The following is a 23,608-nucleotide window of genomic DNA, read 5'->3' as shown; positions in this document are numbered from 1 at the left end:
CACCAATCAGAACACCGCACTGATTATTTCCCTCCAATCACCGAGACGCGTCACGAGGGAAACCGAGTAAATGCGGACATTGCCGAAGCGCTTTCATTTGGCTTTCTGCGTCAGCTGGAGCAGAGGTGTGTGTTGGAGCTCGTGTTAATAACGGAAACAAGTTAAAAGTGTGTGTTATTCCTCCAGAGGACAGAGATGACACGGCTGAAGATGTTTTATCTCATCGGGGCGCTGCTGGTAACACAAAGCGCCGCCATCTTCAGGTAAATACTGTTTATCAGCTGATGTTGTGGCAGCTAGAGTCAAGCTGTGTGTTCATCCTGTATCACTTCATATAGCAACAGATGTGCGCTCCAGTCAATGCAGGTTAATGTGAGCGCGCGCATGCACTGGCTTCCTTGTTTCATGACGTCCCCACGTGCCTCCAATTAATGTTCAAACTGTAACCTGCAACAATGCTGCACTGAAACTTAAGTTTGGCTCAACATTTTGTACAGTTGCATAATTTGCATGAAAGTTTGTGCGAACATTATGCACCAGGAAGCAGTCTTTTTGCTCACGCGCATGTTTGCGCTCGTGATATTTAATTGATTAATGCTTAATTTCAGAGTCCCCCTTCATAAGACCAGAAGCCTCCGCCGCCTGATGAGTGATAACGGGATGTCTCTGGAGGATCTCCGGGCTTTGGCGCAGAGCAGCGGAGCACCGGACAGCGCTCCTTCCCCCAACGTGCCTGTAGAGAGGCTGACCAACTTCATGGATGTATGTACACATGCAGTATTAACCTCATAATGATAATTAAGCCATCCCCTCCCTCTGATGTTAACAGCAGCTCACTGAGGTTTATAGTGTGTGTGGGCAGCAGGGGCGTAAGCAATGGGGGGGACACGGTGGACATGTCCCCTGCACCTTTAAGGGGGATTCAAACTTGTGCGTCAGCTCTGTGCAGACCCTACGCCACTGTGAGTATTTATACTTGTGCGGTGGTGCGTCTGTGTCACTCTGCAGTTACACCTCCTACACTGGTCGGCAGCAGGCTTTCTGTGAAGTGCTGTAAAGTTTAGTTGATTCAAACCACACATTAAACACACATTAAACATGGCGTAATACAGACAATTTCAAACACAAGTACACAAATCAGCTTCACTATAACTCGCAGCATTCACAGACAAACACTTGTCTTTATCTGGACACATTTTCCACACAAATACAACATGCTAACATTATTAGCACAAGCCTATGGCATTTTACATTGTATAAATTAGCCTAGAGGCTAGCAGACATTTCCTCTACTCATATGAAGCCAGAGACAACAGCAACATTTAACAAAGGTAACGGTACATAATTTGGCTCCATTACAACTCACAAGGTTCACTGACAAAACAACTGTCTTATACTAAACACGTTTTCCAAACAAATACAACATGCTAACGTTATTAGCACAAGCCTATGGCATTTTACATTGTATAAATTAGCCTAGCAGCTAGCGGAGATTTCCTCTGCTCATATGAAGCCAGGATAAATCACACACAAGACTTAAAATGCTATTTTTGTGGAGGCTTTATTGTCTTCACAATTTTATTGTTTCTTATCTGTGAAATTAAAGTAAATAAAAGCTTTGTTTCCACTGAGGGAAATGGTGTCAGCTTACAGAAACAGACAGGAGGTCTGTGTCACCGTGACATGCAGTTACATTTCTGGGGAGGTGCACATCTAGCTATGGCGTAGGTTGCAGTATTGGCTCTTCGCTGACTCAGAGTCAGTTTCGATTGACGCAGAAGTATAAATCCCACTTTAGAAAGTGGATCGGACCTCTCCATTTTTCACATTCTGAAAATTAAGCAGTTTTCCTGCGGTTCCTTAAAGTCTTAAAATGCATTTATTCTATGCTAAATTAAAACAGGAGAAACTCCACACATGTGTGCGTTGGAGGCGGCCAGCTTCCTTTTACTCCAAATGTATAAAAAAGTCCAACACACTTCTTCACTTAATCCAAGAGTTAATAGTTACACAAGGTGCTATGGGTCAGAAAAAGTTCAATATTGAAGCAGTATGAAAAACAGGAGGGAATGATTAAGTAAATACCGTACCAGGGGCTGAAATCACTGTTTTTGCCTGGTACTAAAATAACTTGGCATGGAATCAGAAAGAGCCTGTTTTGCAGCAGATCTCAGTGTTTCCTGTGACCTTATTTGTCTCCTCAGGCTCAGTACTACGGGTTGATCAGCATCGGCACCCCTCCACAGGACTTCACTGTGCTGTTTGACACCGGCTCCTCCAACCTCTGGGTCCCCTCCATTCACTGCTCTTTCTTCGATGTGGCCTGCTGTGAGTGCGGGGACTTTTTGGGGGGAACTGACTCATTTAACAGCTCTATATGTGTGTCTGCTGGCTACTTCCTGGAAGATGCTTGCTGTATTTACCAAACAGTGCCTAAAATATCACACTTGTTCTAGTCTGCTGCATCTCAGGGCTGTTTGATGTCTTCAATATAAATTCAGGACAATTTTAACATCACTTCTGGCAATGATGTAATCACAACGCAGCACACTGTTTCATTACAGTGTACAGTAAGTGGAGGGGAAGTTCAAACGTTACACAAAGGAGCGTCTCTGTGTCCTATTAAAAAGAGGATGTAAAACCAAACTTTAATCTCAGCTGCATTTAAAGGCCACACTGGCTTTGAACAGTGTGAAAGACAAGTGGTCACATGGGGAATCACACTGACGGCAAATCAATTTCTAGTTTATTCTTATCATGTGCACAACAATTACAGTGAAGCAGTCGTTGACAATGATAAATCTGTTGTCCCAGGCTCCGTCTAACAAGGCTTGCTAAATCTAGAAAAAGGAAATTAACAAGAAAAAGCAAAATCTGAATCAGAGACATGAAAAGTTAATTAAAAAAAAAAAAAAAAGTGAGTAAAATTAAAGTAAATCACTGTAAAAAACTTTTGAATCAGAGGGCAGACTGGGCACAGATTAAAGGAGGGGGCTGTAGGAGCCTGATAGTCTGTGTTATTGGTGAACACCTTTTTTGGTCACTTAAGGTGCGGACACACCAAACCGACATCAAAGAACTAGCGGCGACGAAAGCCAACTGTTGCGTCATCTACGTCGCCTCACGTCGCCCTGTGTCAGCTGCATTTGAACACACTACGGTCATTGGCATTAGCAAAAGAAAATCATCTGTTGACCAGTTAATGTATGACAGAAAGCAAAGCAGCTGTTCATTGCCGATGATCACTTTTGGATGTCTTGTAGACACCTTTTCGTACGCCTTTGAACCATTTGGGGAAGATATTTGGATGCCTTGTATCAACACAATTTTTTTCTGCACATAAAACTACAAACGCAGCTATCAGATCTATGATCCATTGACAGACAGCTCCAGTCAGGTTAGTCTTCCCTTCATAGCCTCTTGATTACGAATTCTTAGTTTCAGATCGTCGCCTGCCTTTAGGAAATCAGTCAAAATGTGTTAAGACTTCAATTTAAACCCCTAACAATAAATTAATGTGAAATAAACAACATTAAATATTCTCATATTGATAAATAGCTGCTTTTTTTGCAACTCCAAATAGCCTACAGATATTGACAGATTATAAGACATGTAGCCACTGAACATAAACGTGTAAAAGGCCCCCACTTCTCCTACATAGGGACAAGACCCCAGACTGAAAGAGGCACAACCATGTCTCTGTGTGGTCCTTTTGCTTCTCTTTGTATTCCTTACTTTCCAACAGGAAATGTTAACAGTCACATTATGGCAAAGGTTCTGATCCAAACAAGCCATCTACCTTCTGACTCCGGTATGGGGGGAAACCAGTGATGGCCAATGAGATGCCAGGGGGCGTGTGCTACACCACTGGCTCTGTTTCAAACTGTGAATCAGTCCCTCGTGGATTTTGCAGGCTTTTTTTGGATTGTTGCGGCTTAAAATGTCCGATTTCATGGCAGCTTTTCTAAAAATTGCACTTTTTTTGCTATGAAATTGTGAGAGCAAGGGAAAATTGCAAAAATAGTGGCACATTTTATTCGTTTAATTCATTAAAAATCAAAGGCAACTTGTTCCACTGAGAATAAAACCGCACTGTTTATGCTACACTAATGTACCACTAACCCTGCATATTTAATCTATCTCACTTTGATTCTCTGCACACTTGCAGTAGTTGCTGATGCAAAACTTGTCTTGTCTGTTGTCGCTGTATTTCAGCTAGTCTCTGGGTGTGTTTTGCTGCAGAAAAGCAAGTCAATCGATTAAATTTCCTTTGTGTTCCACCAGAACGATGCAAGCGGTGCAAAACAGTATAAGAATTTTGTCCTGTGCTGTTTTTCATGCAGAACATCAGGACATTGCCTTGCGCAGCCTTAAGCAGTCATTTTTGTTGGACGTTTGTGTCGCACACGTCTGTATCTTCATAACCGAAAACAAGGAAGTGAGTTTGGGGACGTTGAGCGGGGGACTGCTATGATTGATGAAACTCACGGGAAAGTACGATGATGTGTCAAATTGCAGAACAGTTGCAGTAGCTGGTTGAATTAGCCTTAACTGTTGTGATCGCAGCATCTTAGAGGGGCTGAGTCATGGTGTATTATCACTAAAAACCATCTCTACATTCCCATTTTGATCCACTGTCCTCTCTCATCAGGGCTGCATCGTCGTTACAACTCTAAGAAGTCCAGCACATTCGTTAAGAACGGCACAGAGTTCTCCATCCACTACGGCAGAGGCAGCTTGTCTGGCTTCATCAGCGGAGACACAGTCTCTGTGAGTTTGAGACACACTCACTCGCATTCCTTCGCTCACTCACAAAGCTCTTTGTTTGACTGCATTCCTAAATTTTGGTGGTCACACCATTCCTATCAATCCATTCAAAGTTTTTTGTTTTGTCTGTCGACGTCTCTCTGCTGCTCGCAGGTAGCAGGTCTGCCCATCCCTGGCCAGCAGTTTGCTGAAGCGGTGAAGCAGCCTGGCATCACATTTGCAGTGGCACGGTTCGACGGGGTCTTGGGCATGGCCTACCCCTCCATATCAGTCGCTGAAGTCACCCCGGTGTTTGACACGGCCATGGCTGCCAAGCTGCTGCCTCAGAACATTTTCTCTTTCTACATCAGCAGGTTGGTGTCTGACAGAAGAAGCATTTAAGAACTGTCAGTCAGAGAGAGTTTGTGGTATGTTATGTCCTAATTCACTAACTGTGGGGTTTTCCCAGTTGTGACACATGAGTGTATTTGTTAACACAGTGGTTAATGCTTCCCTTAGAGACCCAAAAGCAGCAGTAGGTGGAGAGCTGGTGCTGGGCGGGACAGACCCTCAGTACTACACCGGAGACCTGCACTATGTCAACGTCACAAGAAAGGCCTACTGGCAGATCGAGATGAAGGGGTGAGAATGAACAGTTTGTTGTGTCATTGTTAGGAGGAAGTGGAATAGTGTTGTTGAGGTTGAGGCACTTTCTGTTCCTTGTTTGTCATCATCACAATTGGTTATTGATAATAGTATCTCCACTGATGTGGAAAGCTTGTACTTCTGCTCAGTCCTCATTTCAATGAATAATAACTCAATGAGCTTCAGTTGTTCTTTCTTGAATATTTGTTCATTACAACATAAATCAGATGCCAGAAAAGATCTTGGTACATAGGTCATACCAAAAACTTACAGGGTAAGTTTTGTAATTTGCAACCTGGACCCTTTTTCCCCACTGTTTTGTATAGAAGTGACTAATGGGAACTATTGTTTTTGACACTGGTCCAGTATTGAGCAAGAGAGATTCAGCCAGCAGCAGTGAAACCAGCTGCCATGTAACCACTCAGGGCATGTTTGCCCCATCAATGCACGTCCACTTAAAGTGCTTGTTTTTGCCACTGTCAGGCTCACATTATTATTCTGAGTGTCTAACATTATAGAAAGGATCCCTATGGAGATAGACCTTTTTGTTAAAGAGAAAGATCCTTTGAGTTAAAAAAGAAACAGCCTCAAAATCACCATCACTAATTCCACCAAACTCCATTTTCACATCTAACTTGGTGAATTAAGGGTTAATTTCAACCAAACCAGAGTCAGTGATTGTTGGAGCACTTAAAAGACAAACTAAGATGGCTTTTGTGAGTTTTATTTTGTTCATGTCAACTTTAATAAAGGGAGTTAAAGGACACACCAAACCGACTTCAGAGATCTAGCAGCAACGAAAGCCGATTGTTACGTCACCTCACATCACCTCTGTCTCGGTGGTAAAAGTTGCACATGAAGACACCACAAAGACTACGGCTGAATGCTAATCAACACAAACTTTCTTTGCCTGCATGAGAGGAAATAACTCTCCACACCAGCGGACAACGATGTATTGTAATGAAACTGAAAAACCGTCTTGAAGCTAGTCAGCTAGTTAGCACATCAACAACACAATCCAATGTTGAGAGAACAGAGTATATTTACGGTGTACCAGTGAACAATAACACCAAGAGCTCAATGGCTAAAGAAAAATAATCTTACCTCATGTAACCAGTTTGTTTTGGTCTCACTTCCTCTCGACTTTAGCTGTTTGTTTACTTTCCTCACTTTGTTTCTGTTCTCATGCACTGAGCTGAACTGCCAATCAGAGTGATTTCATTCAACGACAGGCTCCACCGTCACCCACGCTGATTCAACATGCTGAATCGGCAAAAAAAACTAACAGGTGCTGATGAAGAGCAATGGTATGGGACACATCGCAGTGACAGACGCTCACTGACAGCCCAGCGTTGACGACTTCATGTGTCAGGGCCTTTACACTGATAAAAATCATGTTAGTTTAAATTAAGTCTAGTTGGTTTAAGATGACGATTTCGGGGCTGTTTCTGGTTAAACAAAAGGATCTATCTCTGAAGGGATCTTCTCCATAATATTGTCAGACACTTAGAATAACAATCTGAGCCTGTCAGTGACAAAAACACTTTTAGAGGACGTACATTGACAGTGTGAGCATGCCTTGAGTGGTTACATTGCAGCTGATCTCACAGCATATCGAACCACTTTCAAAATAAGTTCTCTACATTAGTCAAATGCAGACAAGTCAAACTTGCCCTTTAAAGTAACATTAGCTCGGCTTCATGCAGTGTGTCCCATGTTAAACAGAATCATGTTTAATCACACTATGAGGGAGGGGTGAGAGGAGAGAGACCATGTGTGTAACCCTGTGTGAAGAGTTTCTCATTCATGTTTATCATGGGAGTCGGAAACGTCCACAAAGTCCTCCTCATCTTATCTTCACCTCCAGACACCAGAGGCCTCCTCAGTGTGAAGGTCTCTGAGGCCTCTCAAAATACCAAGACAATGCACACATCATTTTATTCCTTAATGTCTGGTTAAATGTTGTCGTAAAACAGGTGCATGCATGAAAAGGTTAGTGTGATGTAGTGTAGTGAGTGTAAAGGCTGCTTTGCAGTAGCATGACAACACATTTCCCAGCAGGTGTTGCTAACAAACTGCTGCCTCTTGTCTCTCTGCCTCGCCCTGCTGCTGCCGCCTCTCTAACCCGCCCTGCAGAGTTGAAGTTGGCAACCAGCTGACTCTGTGCAAGGCCAGTTGCCAGGCTATTGTCGACACGGGGACGTCCCAAATCGTAGGTCCTGTGCAGGAAATCAGAGCGCTGCAAAAAGCCATCGGAGCACTGCCCCTACTGATGGGAGAGGTAGATGATGCTGCACTCTTGTATCCCAGATGTAACGTTTAAAACTTTAACTGGAGCGAATCACTCGCTTTGTCTTTATTGTCTCTCAAGATCATTTAAACACATCCTCCTCTCCCTCCTCTCTAGTACTGGATCGACTGTAAAAGGATCCCATCTCTGCCCGTCGTCTCCTTCAACATCGGAGGGAAGATGTTAAACCTGACTGGAGAGGATTACGTCATAAAGGTAGATACACTCAATCTCAAGATGGACGACATTCACAACCAATAGACCTCTCGCTAAGCCCCGCCCTAGAGAGAAGCACACCGAGGCGTCTGCAGTCTGTGTCGTTGTCGGACCCTGGTCTGAGCCAGGCCGATGCTACGTTATGATTGGCCAGTCTGCATCCGGGGGCGGGACTTAGCAAAGGGTCAATTAGTTGGGAACCACTGCTCTAAAGTGTCCTTGCAAAACTAAACAAATATTTGCTTTCACTGAGAACATCTGTCTCCTCTTTGATGCAGGAGACCCAGTTGGGGACATCAATCTGTCTCTCAGGCTTCATGGCCATGGACATCCCGCCTCCCGCGGGGCCCCTGTGGATCCTGGGAGACGTATTCATCGGGAGGTACTACACCGTGTTTGACAGGAACGCAGACCGTGTGGGCTTCGCCCCCGCCAAGTAGATTACAGAACACTGTTTGTGTGAAATATGTTGCACTTCTCTTTCCTAGTGGTTATTTGACTTTCAAAAGTTGCACCAAGCGAAGCTAAATTTCATCATCTCATCTGCAGCAATCAAAAGCATTTAATGGTCACTGTATTTGACTGTTAGACCTGGCTCACCACAAACGTCTCACACCTGCTTAGAATAATGAGGTTTACATGCTGGATGCTGTATGAAAAGCCATTTCAACACAGTTAGCAAGGAGTGCTGATGTGTTGTGCCTCTGAACAAAGGGACTGCCTCACTCCTTTTTTTTTTTTTTTTTGTTTTAATTTAAGCTTCATCTTCAGTCAGAGCTATGCATTTTGATATGCAGTTTATTTTTTTTGTAACGTAGGTGTTTCGGGGGAACAAATGCACCTCAAATTTTGGGATGTAATTTTGTTTCATTCCTAACAACTGAACCACCTTTCCAGCTCCCAGTGCATACTAATAGATGTTTTAATTGGGGGCTGCTTTTGTACTCTGAAGGTCTCAGGATGTTTCTCTTAATATGCCAGTGTGAATTTTATTACCAAATCTCACTGAATAAAGCTTTAAATAAATAAATGTTTTGTTGAACTTTGAATGGATGGGGTTTGATTGTCTCACTGCATTTCAAGTTAGTGCTAAGCTCAGTGTACTCACACCAAATCGTTCAACATTCATTTGGGAAATGACACATCCAGAGAGTGCTTCAGTATAAATATCTTTGTATCTGGCTGGAGAATAACTTCAACTTCAAGCATCATATTAACACTGATTAATAAATTGAGAATTATATTTGGTTTTCTGTACAGAAATAAGATTTGCCTCCCCTTTCTCCATCGGAAAAGAACTGTAGAATCGAAACGTTTCTCTTACAGTGCTCTTTATTCATGGAAACATCTGCATAGACCTTAAACTTGGACTCTCTTTCACCATTACAGCTGCTCAAATGCCTTATTTTAGATTGTGCTGTTTAAACTGCTGTTACATATACACACCGATCAGCCAAAACATTAAAACCAGTGGTGGGTGAAGTCAGTAACACCGATCATTTAGTTACAGTGCAATGCTCCTTTGAGGAACCTTGGGTTCTGCCGTTCATGTGGATGCCACGCTACACCCACAAGTACACCCCCCTATTCCTTCCTCCCTGATGGAAGTGCGCCCCCCAGGCAGGACGGTGCACCATGCCACACCACAGAAAGTGCTTGGTAATGGCTCGGCAGACGTGACTAAACTCAAGGCGTCAACTTGGCCTCCAAATTCCCCAGATCCCAATCTGATTGGACATCCATTGGGCATGCCAGTGCATTACCTCGCAACCCGCAGGACTCAAAAGATCTGTCCACAATGTTTTGCTGCCAGACAACACAGGACATCCGCAAAGGTCCCGTCTCCAGGCCTCAACGGGTCAGAGGCCCCATCATAGATGATAGATCGGACTTGACTCTGACCTGTCAAGGCCCGGACAAAGGACCTCCGGGGCACTGGTTTGTTCCACAGATGCTTGATCAGATTGGGATCTGTGAAATTTGAAAGCTAGGTCGATGCCTTGAGCTCTTTGTCACATTCCTTTGGCCAATCCTGAGCAGTTTTTGCAGTGTGGCATGGTGCATTGCCCTGCTGGGGGCTACTACCATATGGGATACTGGAGTCCGTAAAGGGGCATCCATATGAATGCCAGGACCAAAGGTTTCCCAGCAGAACACTGCATTGTAATGAATCAATCAGCGTTATTCACTTCACCTGTCAGTGGTCTTAATGTTTTGTCTGCTTGCAATTAACCCTTTAATGAAAAAAAAAAATGACTTCAGACTCGACAAAATAGACTTGCAACTTGACTTAGATTTAACACCAATGAGTTGTGACTTGACTTGGACTTAAGCCCTTTGAAAATATTCGACACCTTCCCTCAAGCCAATTGGGTAAAGGAAAGTTGAAAGAAATTTTTCCAATACGAGACGAGTTAAATACAAGACAGGACAGAAACATACAAAATTAATTCTGTTCTCGGACCGGCTGTTAATGTTATATGCAATGAGCACTGCTTCTTTACGATTAAGGTCAGTCGCAGTTGTTTTAATAAATCAGTGACAAGAAAGTACACATTTTTAAAACGTTAGGGATTTTTGTTAATTTAATATTATTAGTCTGCTGTTAAATGGTATATATTTGGTGAAGAGCGCATTATGACTTGCTTAGGACTCATGACTTAAAGTTTACGACTTGGGATTTGACTCAGGTTGTAAAGTTTTATTTTTATTTTAAGTGGTTTGCATATTCAACGGTTTTGCTCAATTGATTCCAGAGTCTTAAATAAATAAAGGTTTAAATGATTCCTTAAGAAAAACAAAAACAAAGATGAATATTATTATTTTTAACATTTAATGAAGTATACAAAGTGCTGCACGTTCAACTCCAGAGCTGAACTAAAAAAAAAAAAAAAAGCTGGGGGAAAATACACAGCATGCAGCGAAGCATATGGCTAGTGTGAACTCCACAAGGTAGAGGTAGTGATCTACTTTGGGTTCCTGTTTTACAATGACATTACAAATGTGGCACAGTGACTCCTCTCCCTTCAGCACAGCAGTATCATAAACTAGGTCTGCAAAGGAAGACGCCTAATACGCAAACAAGGACCTACTGTGGATTCATTTTATATCAGTACATCCAGAACAAAGCACTTAATGAAGCACAGGAAGTGGTACTTTACATGTTGAATTGAATGCAAATAAATAATCGGCTCTTTTTTTTTTGGTTACAAATGTACAATAAATACAAAAATATTCACCTGTTTGTCCGTTATTATCTGGATGATGATTATTAACTGAATGCACGACGGACCTAGAAACAAATCCCTCCATATTGTACACTACATACAAACTGAGAAATGAGGGGACGCTTGCTCCATTATCACTGCAATTACTTTCATCCTAAGGCTAAAGGTGAGAACAAAAAGCAACCATGTGATTATTCTTAGACAACATATTTTGGATAGTCAGTCAGACAGAGACACAAACTCCACTTCTGGAAGCTGTTGTTGTAGCGACTCCACGTGCTGACACCTGCAGCGAGCAGCAGGCTAATCTAGCATCAGAAACCTCGGCTATCAAAGCTGCTTTTTGCGACGAGTGGATCCCGCTCAATCAGATCATCATCTAGAGGAGATTAGCACCTGTAAACTATTATTATACACATATGGTGCCAAACACTTCCTGTGCAGGGTCAGGACTGCGTGACATGGCCTAGTATGCTGCGCTAATCCACGTCTGGCTCCTTACGGTAGACAGACTGGGCACCTAGAAGTTAATCAGAGTTTAATGTGGACTCACACAAATACTGAACGACAGAGGTAACAGGCTCCGAGCTCTGACTGCAATCAAGCCTGAATGTGGCATTGTGTCCACATGGACCCTATTTTAAGATGTTTTTGAGTCTGAGTGACTAACAGGTTTTAAAACTGGCCAAGGATTGAGCAAGATGTGAAACAGGCTGCGATATAATCCCTCAATTGTCGATTTAAGTCCTTCAAAACTGCATGTTTTTGCCACTGACAGGCTCAGATTGTTATCTTAAATTACAGACAACATTATGGAGATGATCCTGACAGAGAAATAAAATGTTTTTCTTTACCTCTCGCTTGTGGAAGTCTCGCTCTGGAATCTTGTGTACTTTTTCCACATTGCCGAAATCAGCTACATATTCAGCCATGGCATTACAAGTCCTTTAGATCACGGGTTTTCAACAGGGGGGTACTCAGAGTAACTGCAGGAGGGCTGCCAACATATTGTTTGAAATTTATATTGATGTGAAAATGCACATTAACATGAGTCCAAAATATTATTAGCAAATATAAATCATTTGATTTACAGTACTCAACGCTGATTATAGGCTAATTGTTATCCATGAGTCCTCCTGCAATCATGTGAGCTACTCTACGCTAAATAAATGTGCCTTCCATAAGTATATTCACCAATAAAACATTTATTAATTTCATTTCTGTAGCCACTTATCCTGAAACAGGGCTGCACGGGAGCTGGAGACTGTCCTAGCTGACATTGGGCGAGAGGCGGGCACACCGTGGACAGGCTGCCTGACTATCAAACATGATGTTTAAAAATCTGAATCTGTAAATTACTGTGCTATATCGTAGGCAACTGGACTTACTTGAGTTTCTTGAAGACGTGTCACCTCTCATCCAAGAGGCCTCTTCAGTTCGGACTGGTGCGGAGTCGCAGGCTTTCAACTCCATGTGGATGTTAGCTCTTACAGAGTCGTTGAGGTCACATGTGAGCTCTGAGATTCGCAGTCGTTAACCCTAACGACACACACAATGGACAGGTGGGTCAACGACTCACACGTGACCTTAACGACTTTGTGAGGGTCGCACACATGGAGTTTAAAGCCTGCAACTCTGCACCAGTCACGTAGAACTGAGAGGTGAAACGTCTTCAAGAAACGCTGCATTACGATTTAGCGCTTAAGATTTCCATGACCTGGATGACTATGCAGTAGAGGGTCCCTGCTGTTCGGGGTACTTGGCCAGAAAAACATTCAAGACCCATGTTTTAGGTAACACTAGGCTACACTGTCTGTATTCTAACACAACAAACTCTTCCTGGGACTCCTCACTCCAACTCTCACTAACGTTTCCACCATTCAAGTCACCTCTCGCGAGATTTCAGAACGAGACTTCGCCACAGTAACAGACAGACCAGCAACACGTGAAAAAACATTTGTAGGGATCATTTCGATAATGTTGTCAGACACTTTCAGTAACAGCTTTAGCCTGTCAGTGGCAAAAACAAACACTTTAAGTGGACTTAAACACAATTGCCTGTAGGGATTTCATTGCAGCGCTCTCACTCAACATTGGACCAGTTTCAAAACTTGTTGTCTCTACTAGTCGCACATAAAAACATGGTAAAATAGGGTCCAGGTTGAAAAATACCCTTTAATACTGATACTAATCCAACAAATGAAAAACGTCCATGTATATGATATGACAAAAGTACCATGTTTACAACAGTGTGTTGTGGTTAAAAAAAAAAAGTATGTGAGGAAATGAAGTGTCCAGCCAGAGATACTGGGCTGCCAGTGTCTGCACCCCAAATAATAACGTGGAGGAAACTGGACTTTAAATTAAAGCAACAACCAGTAGGCTAAAGCACTTTCCGAATGTCCCACTGAGACACTTTGGACCACCTTACTAACATCATGACAGTGCAAAATAACCCGTGATGGAGGTCATTAAAGAAACAAGATAATAGAGCATATCAGACCTGTGACCCACAGAAACAAATGTGAGACCGAATAAGAGACCTCCTTGTCGTAACGAACAAAGAGCAGCTCTGTATTAGACACAGCCACATGGAAACATTGTCCAAATTTCATGATCAGCGACAAACCAGAAAACTTCACATTTCCATATACTCGAGCATATTCCATTTGTGGATTCAACTGTACGTCTGATTCATAGTTGAATGGTGAGTTTGAAGTATTACAAATAGACACAGACATATAACTCAGTGTATATTCACCTGTTTGATTTCTAGATTAGGTAACACATGCAAGTTGCACACATTCCAATCACAGCCTAATGTTCGTTTTATGCAGATCCCTGCAGACATGGAAAGCATACATCTTAAACGCAGCCACTGTATTAATGAAGTTCTGACAAAAACCCTGACTTCACACCAGCAGCGTTTAAAGGACCAGTTTGTAGGATTTAGGGGCATCTATTGGCAGAAATGGTATTTAATATTCATCGCTAAATAAGGATTGTTGGTTTATATCTACATACAAGTCCGCCATGTTGTTCTACACTAGCTCTCTCCGACACGCTTGGCACTAGGGATAAGTTTCAGTTCTGCAACCTCACCACTAGATGCCACTAAATCCTACGCGCTGGACCTTTAAGATTATATCTGATACCAAACGGAGAGAAAAGACAGTTAGTGCGTCTCTTTAGGCTGACTGACAATTCATTAGCTTACACAAGATCAACATTACACTACTCTCTGACACAGTGAGTTGGACCTATCTCAAAACAGAGTGGACAACATTTAATGGCATGTCCTCCTGAAACTCTCCAACCAGTTAAAAAGAGCTCATTATGATGCAGATGTACAAACTGTATCTCAGACGTCATGTATTTCCCGTCTGTTTAGACTTAATCCCGATGTATTAGAGCCGTAGCAGCATGACGCCTTTTAACTTCATTAATACAGTGGCTTGAGTGAGAGCCGTGGACTCAAACGGGCCTTCACTTTCTTATGAGATTAAAACAGTATCACACCACATACAGCTTTCATGTCAAGACTCAACAGATAACTGCTACTGTGTGTATCCTGTTTTCTCACTGATGGCGGTTAAGACAGAAGAGACTGAGTGTTTCAGGAGAGAGGATGAATCCATGCAGTTGTTTTTCCCCCTCAGGGACCTCATTACGGCTCGAGGTCACCACTGCCAGCACAACAGTGTTTGACGTTTCAATGCCATGTTGCCGTGTAATGACGTTTGTATTCGAGGTTGTCAGGGGTTGGGCGGCTGTGCCACAGCAGTTCTCAGCAGCCCCTCGGGATCTGAGAGGGCACAGTAGAGCGTATACCCCAGCTCGTCTACTTCCTGTGCAGTCAGCTCACAGAATAAGTTAACTTTAGGGCTGAGGGCGCACTGCAGCCTCCCGGCCTCTAGGTGTCCCACCAGCGCTCTTAGCAGTTGAAGGAAGCGGTCAGCCAGCGCTTCTTGGGTCCAGTCGCCTTCTTTTTCGCACAGCAACAAGATGGCGTTGGTGAGCTGGCTGGCGTTGAGCCGGTTAAGGGCAGGGTTGAGCTTGCACACGGCTTTCGCCAGCTTCAGGCAGGCGCACCGGCAGCCTCCGTCCTCCTGGTCCAGGGCCCTGAGTCGTGCCGTCTCAGCCACGCGGAAGCTCTGCCGCCACAGGTTTTCATGGCGCTCTGCAGCTAGTCGATGTGGTTTGGCGATCAGTGAGGTTCCGTCCTCCATCACAAGTAACGGTAAGAAGTCCACGTACAGTTTGCGGTCCATCTCGTACTGCACCTCCAGGGTCAGTGTTTCTGAGGGAACGACAGGACGAATGATGTAGTCGAGGACGCTCCCTATAGCCGGCCAGTTGATCGAGCCCGCCACAAGCTTGTCAAACACTTCGAGGACTGATTTAGGAGAGAGGTAGCCTCCGACCATGCAGCGGTCCCAGTAGCTGCTGTTCCGTGGGAAATACTCCAAGTTCTCCCTGCGGACGAGCCAGAAACCTGGGACATTCATGATGGTGTCCTCCCCAGGGACAGACGACCACAGGTTCTTCTCCAAGATCAGAGGCACCATGAGCTGGGCGTGGTCCGCTGTCACCACCTACAGATGGAGGAATGGGATTAAACTGAAGAAAGCATGGCAGGCTGCAAAATTTTGCAAACTAAGTCTTGTCTCACAATTACCTAACTATAAAGGTAACTGGGATGGAATGAGAGATGAAAATTAAAATATTATTAATTATTATATATTATTGTTATTATTAATTATTATTATTGTTAGATATATAATACAGGGATAATAAAAGGCTGAGCTATACGGCATAAAAATAAATAATATTGCAACATTTTAAATACTAAAATACTAGATAAACTACGGTTACAATAAACTTAAATAAGGTACTGTTAAATTACCAAGTTAAGTAAACTATTGTTTCAATATAGTTAAATAAAGTACTGTTACAATAAAGTTAAATAAAGTACTGTTAAAGTAAAGTTAAATATAGTACTTTTAAAATAAAGTTAAACTAAGTACTGTTAAAGTAAAGTAGTACTTTTAAAATAAAGTTAAACTAAGTACCGTTAAAGTAAAGTTAAACATACTACTTTTAAAATAAAGTTAAATAAAGTACTGTTAAAGTAAATTTAAATATAGTACTGTTAAAGTAAAGTTAAATATAGTACTTTTAAAATAAAGTTAAACTAAGTACCGTTAAAGTAAAGTTAAATATAGTACTTTTAAAATAAAGCTAAACTAAGTACCGTTAAAGTAAAGTTAAATATAGCACTTTTAAAATAAAGTTAAGTAAAGTACCGTTAAAGTAAAGTTAAATATAGTACTTTTAAAATAAAGCTAAACTAAGTACCGTTAAAGTAAAGTTAAATATAGTACTGTTTAAAATAAAGTTAAGTAAAGTACTGTTAAATTTAAATATAGTACTGTTTAAAATAAAGTTAAATATAGTACTGTTTAAAATAAAGTTAAACTAAGTACCGTTAAAGTAAAGTTAAATATAGTACTTTTAAAATAAAGTTAAGTAAAGTACTGTTAAAGTTAAATATAGTACTGTTTAAAATAAAGTTATATATAGTACTGTTAAAGTAAAGTTAAATATAGTACTTTTAAAATAAAGTTAAACTAAGTACCGTTAAAGTAAAGTTAAATATAGTACTTTTAAAATAAAGTTAAACTAAGTACTTTTAAAATAAAGTTAAGTAAAGTACTGTTAAAGTACAGTTAAGTAAAGTAATGGTATAATAAAGTGCAGAAATGGTCACAAGCCAGAGTCAAGCCTGCGACCGCTGCAGCGAGGCATCGGCACTATCCACTACGCTACCAACACCCCCCCCCCGTTAAAATAAAGTTTAATAAAGTAATATTATAATAAAGTTTAACTACGTACTGTCAAAGTAAAGTTAAATATAGTACTCTTAAAATAAAGTTAAGTAAAGTACTGTAACAATTATGTTAAGTAATGTCACAGTAAAGATGAATTAAGTACTGTGATAACAAAGATAAAGTATTGTTACAACAAAATAAAATAAAAGCAGAATCACTGGTGCTTTTATTCTAAAGAACTTGTCTTGAAACAGGAAGTGTTGATGTTTTTGCTGTGTCCTTGAAGCGTCTGGTCAAATGTTCGGTGTTAGCAGTTAACAGAATATTCAATTGTAACCACGTCGCATATCAAGTGTAATCGATTTATCACCTACCCCTAATAAAACATATAAAATAAAAACTTGTCTCCTTTAACTAAAGGTAGGACAGAGTGTGTGTAACCTCTCACCTGCAGGTCATCATACAGACTGCCACTCAGGTACATCTCTCTGAGCGGCATGTCGGGCAGTTTGGCGTGAAGGAACACTCTGAGTTCGGCACAGATGTCCAGCGCTGCTCTCCGAGCCAGAGCCTGCTCCTCCGAGGGGATGTTCACATTATTTTGGTAGAACTCCCACAGATGTTCCTGCAGCGACAGACGCATCCGGGCCCGCTGCAGGTCTGACTGAGTGGCACCGCTGCCTCCCACCGCAGCTCGACCCAGAGCCCTCCGCAGACAGTCTGGGGAGATCAGGAGCAAGTGTAGGTTACACAGATGCAGGAGAATATTGCAATCTTCTATCTTCCACCATTTCAAATAATGACTGACGGAAAGGTAGCAGGTTAAGATTAAAAAACAGTAAAGGCTTGGAGGTGTTTTCAAAATATTAATCTACAGATACTAAATTAATCAACTACTTCATATCAAACTAATATAAAACTACAGCACAACAGAGAGCCAACACCCACTGTAAAGGAAGAGCAAGAATCCTCCAAATAGGCTGTCTGTCAACAGATAAAATGGAAACTGGCTGAAAGTCTAAAACCACATAAGAGGCTGGTCAATACTGCATCAAAAAAGACAGTGACTACGTTCACATGCACAATGATATTCCACTGCGTATCAATTCTATGCGTATCAAATGGATTTTTTATTATTATTCAATGTTATTGTCTTTTTAGACCAACAAAGAAACAAGGAACATGGAACACATACACTCTGAACTCAAACATCCAAATCCACCCCACCCCTCCCCAAGTATGGCCTGCACGGACAAACAAATGAACGCTGCTAAATACACTTAACACACACGAATATACAAAATACATAGAGTCGAGATAGACTTGCGATAATAATCAGGTATTGCAAGTGATAAACAGCAACAGAATGGAGGGGGCAATATTGTATTTCCATACTATAACAGGCAAACATAGGCATTAAATCACATTTCTTGAAGTACAGACATTATTGTAATAGTCCAGGAATGGTTGCCATACTTTATGGAATTCATTGACTGATCCTTGAGTGGTATATCTGAGCTTTTATGACTTCAAGTGAGCCATGACATCACTGACCCAGTGTTCAAACAGAGGGGGCAGATTAGACTTCCAGTTGTACACAGTAGCCCCTTTTACACTGCCAGATTTTCAGCAAATGTTGGGCCGTTTTGCCGGTAAGCTGCGAGCGTTTAGACACAGAGCCAGATTGGCGAGTTGATCCGAGGTGCCTAATTTTCCGCCTCGTAGGGCAGACATATTGGCGGAACCTTTTTAGTTTTAACAGACCAAGGCGGCTTTCCGCAACGGGAGGGGCTGTTGAAGACTTGTGGGAGGAGCTGTTGATGACTTGTGGGAGGAGCTGTTGATGATGCCACACGTTCAAGCCACTGGCGGTGGATAAACAGGAAACAGCTGATAGCAGGAATGAGCAGCTAGTAGCAAGAGGGAAACACAAACCTGACAGACACTGTAAAGATGAGCAACTGGGGAGACAAGGAATTGCGCGCCCTCCTTGTCCTCGCAAACGAAGAGGTCATTAACCGTCAGATGACGGGGACGGTGAAGAACGGGCCGACTTACGAGAGAATCGCCGAAGGACTGACCAGCCACGGCTTCCCTCCCATGTCACTGTTTACGTCACACGCTGAGCTACACGTTTTGTTACTTGCTCACGCCCCCCATTGCCCCGAACAAAAGTAGGCAGGCGGCATTTTGCTGCACTCCCCAATTTTGTTTTTATACTGCCAATGCTGAAAAAAGACTGATTGGGCTTTCCTGCAAATTTGCACAATTCCTATCTGAGAAGGGCTAATGAGATGTTGCCACGCCCAATAATGCCAACTGTGGCTCTGGGTCTATGGTTTTATGACATGTGTATGAAAATGTCTCAAAAATCTTGTCCCAAAATTGTCCCATCCTTGGGCATGAGTTGCTGGGTCCTGATTACACCATTGACAGGTTGGACCAAATTAAGAAACAGCTGGGTCAAACAGCTGTTCTGGTCAGAAGGAAAAACACAGCTGCTCTTAAACAATATGAAAGACTGGCAGGTTTTTGGATTTGCACAAATATCACAACAGCAACCTTATCAAGAAGGTGGTTGAAGGAGTGAAAGAGGAAAGGTGTGTTTGCACGGTCCAACAAATCTATGAAAGAAGCAAAATGGCACAAGCAGCTCCAGGCGTTATACTTCTCCATACTTTGACAAGATTAACGACATGTAAGGGCATGTTAATGTAAGTATGCACAGCTGCATGTAAAAAGAAATATTAGTGGAATATTCCTTTTCATTGGCCACGTAAACAGCTTAGTAGGAATATTGTTACCTTTTGTGAAATAAAAATAAAAAACTGAATATTTTGTGCATGTAAACGTGGTCACTGATGTGGGACTTATTAAACTTCTAAAGGGCACTTTGTGTTCCTCACCTGGTTCAAAAGCATGTGAGGAAGTGGGCAGAGACTGCAGAGACCTGCTAACTGTGGACTTCATGTCGTGGTTCAGCACTCGTGGTGACGAACCCATCCAGGCTGGCTCCTCCCAGCTTCTCTTTCCTGTCGGCTCCATGCCGGTGGGGCTGGTGGGAGCACTTATGGCCCGGTCATACATCTGCACAACAAAGAATAATTGTGTGCACATTGTTCATGTTGGTATGGATGCTTTACTCAGAGTTTTTATCCCTTAATCATACAAGGGAGAGGAGGGGTGTGGAGAAAATTGAAAGTCGACATTAAATCTTTTCTCACTTACTCTTTTGACAGCAAGCGTTGCAATGCCGAGCATGGCTGCTCCTCCCACTCCCAGCACCAGCTTGGCATTGGAAAGCATGAAGTCAATGGCTGTGCCGATCCCATTGTCATCTTTCTTTCCTTTACGGTCTCCATTCACCCCCGCCATCCTGCCACTGAACACAGAGGAGATAAAGAGAGTAAGACAGAGGGACACTGGTAGAGAGAGGACAGGGACAGATGAAGGTCTTTTCTTTTTCTGCTTAGCTCAGAGGCACTGATTTAATATTACGCCCACAGGAGGAAATCTATGAGTAATCCAACTCAGCATGGTCATACTCATAACCTGCGATCTTTGCCCTGTCCTGCAAAACTAAACAGCCCTCCATCCCCCACAAAGAATGTCTCATATCTAAACATTTTCACTGACAAGACTATTTTATTAGTTGCACACCCACCTGGGAGATACACCTCCAGACGACCTTTAACCCACCTCCAGATGACCTGTGACCCCTTCCCCCTACATAAGCCCACCCAGTCGGCTGTTGAGGAAGAACTGGCCCCTCTTCAGCGCGTCCTCCTTGTCTTCAGGTACCGTCAGGGCTTGGCAGCGGCGAAACTCGCGGGCCACGGCACGGCGATAGTAATTGCGGTCAGTGTACTGAAGGTGACGCCCTGCACGGAGCAGCGCCCGGTACAGCTCCAGCACGGCACTGCGAGACCAGCCGCCCATTAGGGACCACACATGGAGAGGGGGGACACCCTGGCACCTGGGAGGAGGAGAGCAGAAGTCATGTGAGGAAGGGACTGATGCGAACAGATAGGAAAATTGCATCATGTTACTGTTCCAAAAAAGTTGGGATGCTGTGTAAAATGTAAATAAAAATAGACATACAACATGTATTCAGTTCAATACAGTATAGAGACGAGATGTTCAAACTGATAGTTTTTGGAAAATATACACTCATTCTGAATTTGATGCCAAAAACATGTTCCAAAAAAGCTAGAGGGGGGCATCAAAAGACAAAGAAAGTTGTGGAAGGCTCAAGAAACACCTGTCTGGAACATTTCACAGGTGAACAGGTTAATTGGGAACAGATTAAAGTATAATCGTTTGGTATAGAGGGGGCAGCATAGAAAGGCTCAGCTGTTTACGAGCAAAAATGGTCACTTCATAAAAAAATGTGTCAGCAAAAAGCCCAATAGTTTAAGAACAACATTTACCAAAGCACCTTTGCATGGAATTTACAGATTTCACAATCTATATTCTATAATATCAACAAAAGATTCAGATAATCCAAAGAAATCTCCAAACATATGGGGCAAGGCTGAGAACCACTACTGAATACACGTGACCTTTGATCCCTCAGATGACACTGCGATGAAAACCTAATCATTGTATAAAAGATATATGGGCTCAGGAACACTTTTGAAAACTCGGTAAGCACAGTTCATCGCTGCATCTACAAATGTAAGTTAAGACTACCATGCAGAGTGAAAGCCAGATATCGACAACATCCACAAACGGTGCCCACTTGTCTGGGCACGAGCTGATCTGAGATGGTCTGACACAAAATGGAAAACATGCTGCACTCTGACGAGTCCACATTCAAATTGTTTTTGGAAAGTATAGATGTTACGTCCTCCAGGCTAAAGAGGAAAAGGACCATCCAGACTGTTACCAGACACAGTTCAAAAGCCAGCATCTATGATGGCATTATGGGTAACTTGCACACCTGTGAAGGCACCATGAGTGCTGAAAGGTACATACAAGTTTTGGGGCAACATATGCTGCCATCCAGACACCATCTTATCTGGGGACATCCCTCCTTATTCTGGGCTTCTTCGCAAAAGATTGTGGCTACCAGTCTGGCCTGCCTGCAGTCCAGACCTGTCTCCTATTGAAAATGTGTGGCGCGTTATGAGGCACATGATGCAGCAATGGAGGCCCCGGACTGGGGAGCAACTGACATCAAACAAACTGGGAAAGAAATTCACTTTCAGAATTTCAATAATTAGTGTCCTCTGTTTCCAAACAAAAGGGTGATGTAACACACTGGTAAACAACCCAACTTTTGAATGAGTGTATATTTATTAAAAAAAAAAAAAAACACTACAATATTCAGTTCGAATATTACTGGACTGTATTCAATTGAATATATGCAACCATGTCTAAAATAATAGAAAGGTCATATGGGACAAAAGTTAATCTGGTCATCATGCTGGATTTTCATTGAAGGATGTAACTGGTAAAAAATGAAAGATAAAAATGAAGTCACAATCAGAGAGTCTGGTGGAGAGAGAGAGGAAGCAAGAGCTGCTGTAGAGATTAACTTATTTTAACAGTTTATGCACTGCACTGAGAAGTCATGCACAAAGCTCCTTAGGAAAGCTGCCTGCCTTTCACCCTTATTTGGTGACCACTCTGTTCTGTATTATAAATAGTAGTGTGGAGGGATGCACAAAGCAAACATGATCCCACAGTTCATCCATGACCCATGCAGCACATATTTATGCAGCTTATCTCTGCATTAAAGACAGTAGGTTGTAGATTAACTTCACAATTAAAAGCTGGACACTTTTATGACAGAGGGCACAACAGCCTGCTCATTTCTACAGTTCACATGTCGCCTGCTGGATGGCACTAATTCTTCACACTCAACCACACCACTGTCCCTCAGGTGCAGAGCTTACACAGACTGTAGCGTTTGCTAAGGTTAGCAACCATCCAAATGCGCCCACTTAGCTTCACATCGTGGCTCACTACCTCCCAGATCCCCAACGCCTGCTGTGTGACCATTGCCTCTACTAATTACAAAACAAAGGCTAAGTAATCCACCGAGGCTCATTTGTCTTTAGAAAATGGCTGGCTCCATGGAAAGTCACACATTCGCTCACTCCTGGCTAGCATGTTAGCTTAGCACGCTAGCTAGCTGTTGGGCTACGACCTTACCTTTAACCAGCCTCGCTGATAAGACGCAGTCATAAAAACAGAGCGGAGGACACAGAGGAGGCAAACAGACAAGAACACACAGCAAAACACACACACACCAACCTACGTTTCAGAAATAAGAGCAAAGATAATCTTCAGACAGAGGCAGAGCTCTGCTCAAGCCGGGGGTCAGAGAGACAGTGGCAACCGGAAACAAATAGTCTACTACTCAACGGTACATCCGGGTTACTATCGTCACAATACAGTTACACATTTTAAACTTTTATTTTTAAATTCATTTTTAGCGTATTTTTATACTATTTCTATTGTAAATATCTATTTTAGAAATCGGATGAATTTTACATGATGCAAAAACAAACAAACAAACAAAAAACATGATGCAATGTTTGTGTCTCCGTCATTGTCTTTTTATGATGTAACGGTTACTTTTGGGTATTGCCATAAATTATTTAAGATAAAGTGATGGAAAAATATTTTAGACAGAGAGCGGCAAT

General features: G+C 42.4%; 3 protein-coding genes across 4 annotated transcripts; 1 reads left to right on the top strand and 2 right to left on the bottom strand.

The window, feature by feature from the left end:
* The first annotated feature begins 90 nt into the window (after positions 1 to 90).
* napsa (napsin A aspartic peptidase) lies at positions 91 to 8,927 on the top strand. Its single transcript, XM_049560763.1, has 9 exons — positions 91 to 263; positions 609 to 762; positions 2,205 to 2,328; positions 4,652 to 4,770; positions 4,921 to 5,120; positions 5,266 to 5,388; positions 7,528 to 7,672; positions 7,799 to 7,897; positions 8,176 to 8,927. The coding sequence occupies exons 1-9, from the start codon at positions 196 to 198 to the stop codon at positions 8,335 to 8,337; spliced, it is 1,194 nt and encodes a 397-aa protein (XP_049416720.1). The 5' UTR covers positions 91 to 195; the 3' UTR covers positions 8,338 to 8,927.
* On the bottom strand, positions 8,627 to 20,330 carry mief1 (mitochondrial elongation factor 1). The gene is made up of 4 exons (XM_049560749.1): positions 20,184 to 20,330; positions 19,862 to 20,042; positions 17,404 to 17,675; positions 8,627 to 15,719 (listed from the first exon to the last, which is right to left on the bottom strand). The coding sequence occupies exons 1-4, from the start codon at positions 20,328 to 20,330 to the stop codon at positions 14,880 to 14,882; spliced, it is 1,440 nt and encodes a 479-aa protein (XP_049416706.1). The 3' UTR covers positions 8,627 to 14,879.
* A 351-nt stretch (positions 20,331 to 20,681) lies between these two features.
* LOC125879160 (MIEF1 upstream open reading frame protein-like) lies at positions 20,682 to 23,298 on the bottom strand. 2 transcript variants are annotated; one of them, XM_049560820.1, is made up of 2 exons: positions 23,221 to 23,298; positions 20,682 to 20,931 (listed from the first exon to the last, which is right to left on the bottom strand). In XM_049560820.1, the coding sequence occupies exon 2, from the start codon at positions 20,892 to 20,894 to the stop codon at positions 20,682 to 20,684; it is 213 nt and encodes a 70-aa protein (XP_049416777.1). In that variant the 5' UTR covers positions 20,895 to 20,931; positions 23,221 to 23,298. The 2 variants fall into 2 exon arrangements, with proteins under 2 accessions (XP_049416777.1, XP_049416778.1); XM_049560821.1 differs by having other exon boundaries at positions 23,217 to 23,288.
* Positions 23,299 to 23,608: the final 310 nt, after the last annotated feature.

This window comes from Epinephelus fuscoguttatus, linkage group LG19, assembly GCF_011397635.1.
Source record: "Epinephelus fuscoguttatus linkage group LG19, E.fuscoguttatus.final_Chr_v1".
Classification (NCBI taxonomy): domain Eukaryota; kingdom Metazoa; phylum Chordata; class Actinopteri; order Perciformes; family Serranidae; genus Epinephelus; species Epinephelus fuscoguttatus.
Note: the sequence above shows the minus strand (reverse complement) of the source record. Positions and strands in the feature narration are given on the sequence as shown.